General features: G+C 49.9%; 1 protein-coding gene across 1 annotated transcript; it reads left to right on the top strand.

Moving 5' to 3' along the window:
- Positions 1-301: 301 nt before the first annotated feature.
- ARPC5 (actin related protein 2/3 complex, subunit 5, 16kDa) lies at positions 302-4,449 on the top strand (the record flags this gene model as incomplete). Its single annotated transcript, XM_008942545.1, has 3 exons — positions 302-373; positions 2,887-3,063; positions 4,387-4,449. Coding segments are annotated over 3 exons (312 nt in total), but the record flags the coding sequence as incomplete, so codon positions are not given.
- Between the last annotated feature and the right edge of the window lie 986 nt (positions 4,450-5,435).

Raw genomic sequence — 5,435 nt, 5'->3', positions numbered from 1 at the left:
GCTAGAAATAGCAGAAGTGATGGAGAACCGTTTCTTTTACACGGATCCTCATTCAGCGAAGGGCCTGAAGAGTGCTTATTCTGAGTACTGGAAACGTACAGCTTCCTGGTGGTGCTGCTCCTTCCTCAAATGGCCCTCTCTGCCTTACACTGTAAGTGGTGCTGGCTGGTATGGGGAGCCTGCATCCACTGAACCCGAGGTACTTTTGGTCACGCCCGGGCCAGCTGCAAGTATCGCTGCCCTGGAGTTGGTTCTGTCACTTTCCAAACACTTGGTGTCTGGTCCTTAACCTGCTGGCACAGGGAACATGATGGCTGCGCTACAGGCGGCTCTGAAGAACCCTCCTATCAACACAAAGAACCAGGCAGTGAAGGTGAATAGCAACTGACTCACTCACGGGTTACTCCTTGTTCTGGTTTGAGCTAGAGCAGAGCCAATTCTTCATTCAGTAGTCATTATTTTTAACAGCCTTAACCCTTGAGCCTCCTTTAAAAATCCTTTTGTGTCTGTACAAGCCTTCCCACACTGACCCTGCCAGGTGTACTTCCAGAAAGCCAGGGAAGCTGGTTTTAGGGTATTCCCCAGTGTCGAAACATCCGTGACCTCTGGTGTTTTAATCTCATTCAAAATACCGTAGGTGGGATGTCATCTGCCCACATACCTTTAACTTGGTGCTAGATCAGGTTTTGTGTGTTCTCCTGCCCGCGCTGGTTGTATGTTGTGTGCCCTGGGTGACTCCACACGTCACCAGGTGCCCGTGTCTGATCCAGAGCTGGCAGCACACGGGTGTAGTCAGCACTGAAGGATCAAGGAACCCTGGTGGCAGTCGTCACTGCTGAGTGAGGAAACCCTGCTAGCACGGCCAGACCGTGAACCTACAAAAAAGGAAGAACTGATGGTTATTGCCTCCAATCAAAATGAAGCTCAGAACACGCAAGCACTCCCCCTGTGACAGAACACAGGAGCCTGCTGCGTGCATGTATTTCTGAATCTCCCCCGAATAAATCTTGAATGGCTCATGATTGCAGTGGCAGGAGGAACAGGCAGATAAGACGAGGAACTGCCCAGATGGTGAGCACCTGCAGAGATCTGTTCTCCCTGCTTGAGCAGAGTCCCATGGGCATGTTTCTGTGCTGCCAGGAGAGATTTTTTTAACCTAGCCCCAGCTCTTTCCTGAGGGCTTTTAGAGTTTTGAGATCCAGCTGTTTGTTCCAGATAGTACTGTGTAAATGACTGAACAGTTTGTCCTCGTGTTAACAACTTGTTTTCATTAGATCCGTATTGATGTATTTGAGGATGCACTTTGAAGGCAATGGAATTGAAGGGGGCAGGGTAACTGAGTTTTAATGTGTGGCATCATTTTTAGTTGATCACGTGGAACTTCTGTTTTTACTTATAGTTCTTCATGCCAGGTCTCACTAAGCCAGGTGGCTTTGGGATATTAAATTGAACAAGAAAACTGACATCTATAATTTCTGAAGAAAATTCTGCTATTTGTATCATGGAGTTATTCAGAAGTCCCACAAACCTGACACCTCTTTCTTTTATCTTCCCGCAGTTAGTGATGGTTGAACAGGAAGAGCTGCTTTTTGCTGATTACATAGCTAATTGCTGCTGTAATCATGCCACACACATTCCTGGGCCTGAAATGACATCTAGATCAACTTGTAAATGGTTTTTCATGCAAAATATTGATGCCACCACTGCATCCTGTGTGCCTGGGACACAAGCTGACTGTTCTGAGAACATGTGGCTTCCAGCAGTCACCTTTTCCAGGCTAGCCAAAGGCGTTGCCATGGAACGTAATGGTTGTATCTCATTATACAGTACAAAAGCATGGAAAAGGCTCCGGTGACAAGGGAGGCCAGACAAGCACTTAATTCTGAGGAATCTCTTGGAATTTGCCAGAACTTGCATCTCAATATGCAGTTGTTCTTTAGCTGTAACCTCAGTTAATAGGTGGGAGAACTGGAAACATGAGCAGTGAGGCAGAAAGCCTGGAGCAGGACGAATGCGTTAAACACCTTTACGCTGTTTAGCATTAGGAGGATGTGTCTGTTACACATTATCACAAACTCTGTGCACAACCTGCCCTATTCAAACAGATTTTAGAATGGTTTAAAAAAAGATCTAGTTTTGTTTGTTGGAGAGATGAGTAATTCAGGGAGACTGGGACAGGCTGGAGAGTTGGGCGGAGGGGAGCCTCATGAGCTTCAACAGGGCAAGTGTAGGGTTCCACACCTGGGGAGCAACAACCCCCTGCACCAGTACATGGTAGGGGTTCACCTGCCAGAAAGAGCACAGAGAACAACCTGGGAGTCCTGGTGGAGAATAAGTTTCCCATGAGCCAGAAGTGTGCCCTTGTGGCCAGTGGTCTCCTGGGATACATGAAGAAGAGTGTGGCCAGCAGGTTGAGGGAGATCCTTCTCCCCATCTACTCTGCTCTTGTGAGGCCACATCTGGGGTTTTTGGTCCAGTTCTGGGCTCCCCAGTTCAAGAGAGACAAGGAGCTACTGGAGGTTGTCCAGCGGAGGCTACAGAGATGGATGGGGCCAGACTCTTTTCAGGGATGCCCAGTGACAGAATAAGGGGCAATGGGCACAAACTGGAACATGGGCAGTTCTGTCTGAAGCTGAGGAAAAACTTCTTCCTGTGAAGGTGCCCAAGCCCTGCAGCAGGCTGCCCAGAGAGGTTGTGGAGTCACCTTCTCAGGAGAGATTCCAAACCTGCCTGGATGTGATCCTGGGCAACTGGCTCTGGGTAACCCTGCTGTATCGGGGGGTTGGATGAGATGATCTCCAAAGGGCCCTTCCAACCCCCACCATGTTGGGATTCTGTAATATTTGAACGCACCTTATCTGAGGTCTCTGCCTTATTTGCTGACAGGATCGCGCAGAAAGCATCGTCCTGAAGGTCCTCATCTCTTTCAAAGCCAACGACATCGAGAAGGCCGTGCAGTCACTCGACAAGAACGGGGTCGACCTGCTCATGAAGTACATCTACAAAGGCTTCGAGAGCCCCTCTGACAACAGCAGTGCTGTGCTGCTGCAGTGGCACGAGAAGGTGTGTTTACAAGGCATGCTCGTGCCAGGCTTGTCCATGGGAGCAGGTTCTTGGGTCCGAGGCACACTCACCGAGCCCACCAAGAACCACCTTGCTCTCTGGTAAAACTGAAGTGCCTTATTTCACACTGTCAGGAGGGTGTGGTCCAGCAAGCACATCTGCCTGCTTCTTCTGAGTCCTTGGGTAAAGATCCTACAGTTAAAATTTGGTTCTGTGTTAGAATGCAGCAAACAACAGTTCAATCCAGTGATTGAAGCAGATGGAAGTAGAATTTCCTTCCTAGAAGGAAGGAAAATTTGCAACTCGGTTATGCAGAGAAATAAAAGCTTGACAAGCTTGAGAAGTGGGCTTTGTGAACCTCTGGAGGTTAAACCAGGCCAAATACAAGGTCATGCACCTGGGTCAGGGCAGTCCCCAGTGTAAGTAAAGGCTGGGGGATGAAGGGATGGAGAGTAGCCCTGTGGAGAAGAACTTGGGGGTACTGGTGGGTGAAGAGCTGGGCATGAGCCAGAAATGTGCACATGCAGCCCAGAAACCAGTGGCATCCTGGGCTGCATCCAAAGCAGTAGTGTGGCCAGCAGGTCAAGGGAGGGGATTCTGCCCTTCTCTGCTCTGGTGAGACCCCACCTGCAGTGCTGGGTCCAGCTCTGGAGTCCACAGCACAGGAGAGACATGAACCTGTTGAAGCAGGGACAGAGGAGACCACAACAATGTGGAGCTGGAACCCCTCTTCTGTGAGGCCAAGCTGAGAGAGTTGGGGGTGTTCAGCCTGGAGAAGAGAAGGCTCTGGGGAGGGACCTTATTGCAACCTTTCAGTACTTCAAGGGGGCCTCTAAGAAAGATGGGGACAGTCTTTTTAGTCTATTGTGACAGGACAAGGGGTGATGGTTTTAAACTAAAAGAAGGGAGATTCAGACTGGGTAGAAGGAAGAAATTTTTTACGCTGAGGGTGGTGAGACCCCTGTGCCAGGTTGTCCAGAGAGGTGGTAGATGCCCCATCCCTGGGACCATTCCAGGTCAGGTGGGACAGGTCTCTGAGCAACCTGCTGTAGTTGTAGATGTCCCTGCTCAGTGCAGGGGATTGGACTAGATGACCTTGATAGGTCCCCTTCCAACCCAAAGCATCGTATGATTCTAAGTAACTGTCTTCAAAGCAAACATCACCCATCCTCTCCTGGCACCCTGAGTGTGAGAGTTTCATTTTTACTGTAGAGGGCGGGGAGGTGCTAATTTGAAACAGAGCCGGGCAGCCTTTCTGACCAGCAGCTGTTTGAGCCTGGAGCTCCCGTGCCCTGCTGCTAACTTCGGCGTTTCGCTCCCCAGGCCCTGGCCGCCGGAGGAGTCGGGTCCATTGTCCGCGTTCTGACTGCCAGGAAGACGGTTTGAAGCCGCGGCGAGGGGCCGCCTGCCCTCCGCGGCGTGGGGAGCGCTGCTGCAACCCCCACCACCCAATGCCGTTGCTGCCCCTGGGCAGCGCCTGTCTCTCAGCTTGCCTTCTCGCCGCTGCTTTCATCCCTGACCAATAATGCATATCGTGATCTCTCTTGGTTTCGGTTTTGTTTTGTTTTGTTTTTTCTTAAATTCTGGAAAACTATGAAGGTGCAATTTTATTTCTAACAGGAATATTTGGTACTCGCCAACATTTCAGTGACACGTATAGCGTAGTGACATGTACAACATCACGTTTAGGGTGATTTGCATTTGTGTATAATCGCGTCAGATTTGGACCTGACTTTCCGAGCACATGCTGAGGGACGTAGGGCAATGTCTTAATTCTTTTTGCTAGCCAAGCAGTGTTTTGCTATAAGATCTATATTTGAGAAGTGGGGCAGCTATTAATATAGGTAACTGGACCACGGTTCCTTTGGTCAACCTCTGAACCTACAGCCGGGAACAGGACAGCAAATAAAGGCTGCCGTCCGACCCCAAGTACCATTCCAGAGAGCTCGTTTTCCTTACCCTCACATCTCTCCGGCCTGCTCCAGTTCCTTGTGATCAGTCAGATGCTGGGCCCGCAGTGGGGAAGTCATAACGTGGTGAAGTCCGTCGTGCAGTTGGGACGGTAGAATTGAAATGCTGATGGTCCATTTACGCTGGAACCCAGCCCAGTGAGAGCGAAGATCCTGAGGAGAAGAAAAAGCAGCTTTCACACAGCACATCACCTTTCAGCAACTTGAAAGTGATTTGATTTTGTTAAGCACAACAAAGTGGCAACCCAGGGTGATCTGAGAAACACGTACTGGTGTCCACACCATCCTTGCAGAGCTCCTGTATTTTGTTTTCTGGGGTCTTGAAGGACGCCAGACGTTTCCAGTCCCTGTTGTGCTGTGCCACAGTGTGATAGCTGGTGAGCAAATCGGGTTCCAAAATAC

This window comes from Merops nubicus, unplaced genomic scaffold (assembly GCF_000691845.1).
Source record: "Merops nubicus isolate BGI_N331 unplaced genomic scaffold, ASM69184v1 scaffold7206, whole genome shotgun sequence".
Taxonomy (NCBI): domain Eukaryota; kingdom Metazoa; phylum Chordata; class Aves; order Coraciiformes; family Meropidae; genus Merops; species Merops nubicus.
Note: the sequence above shows the minus strand (reverse complement) of the source record. Positions and strands in the feature narration are given on the sequence as shown.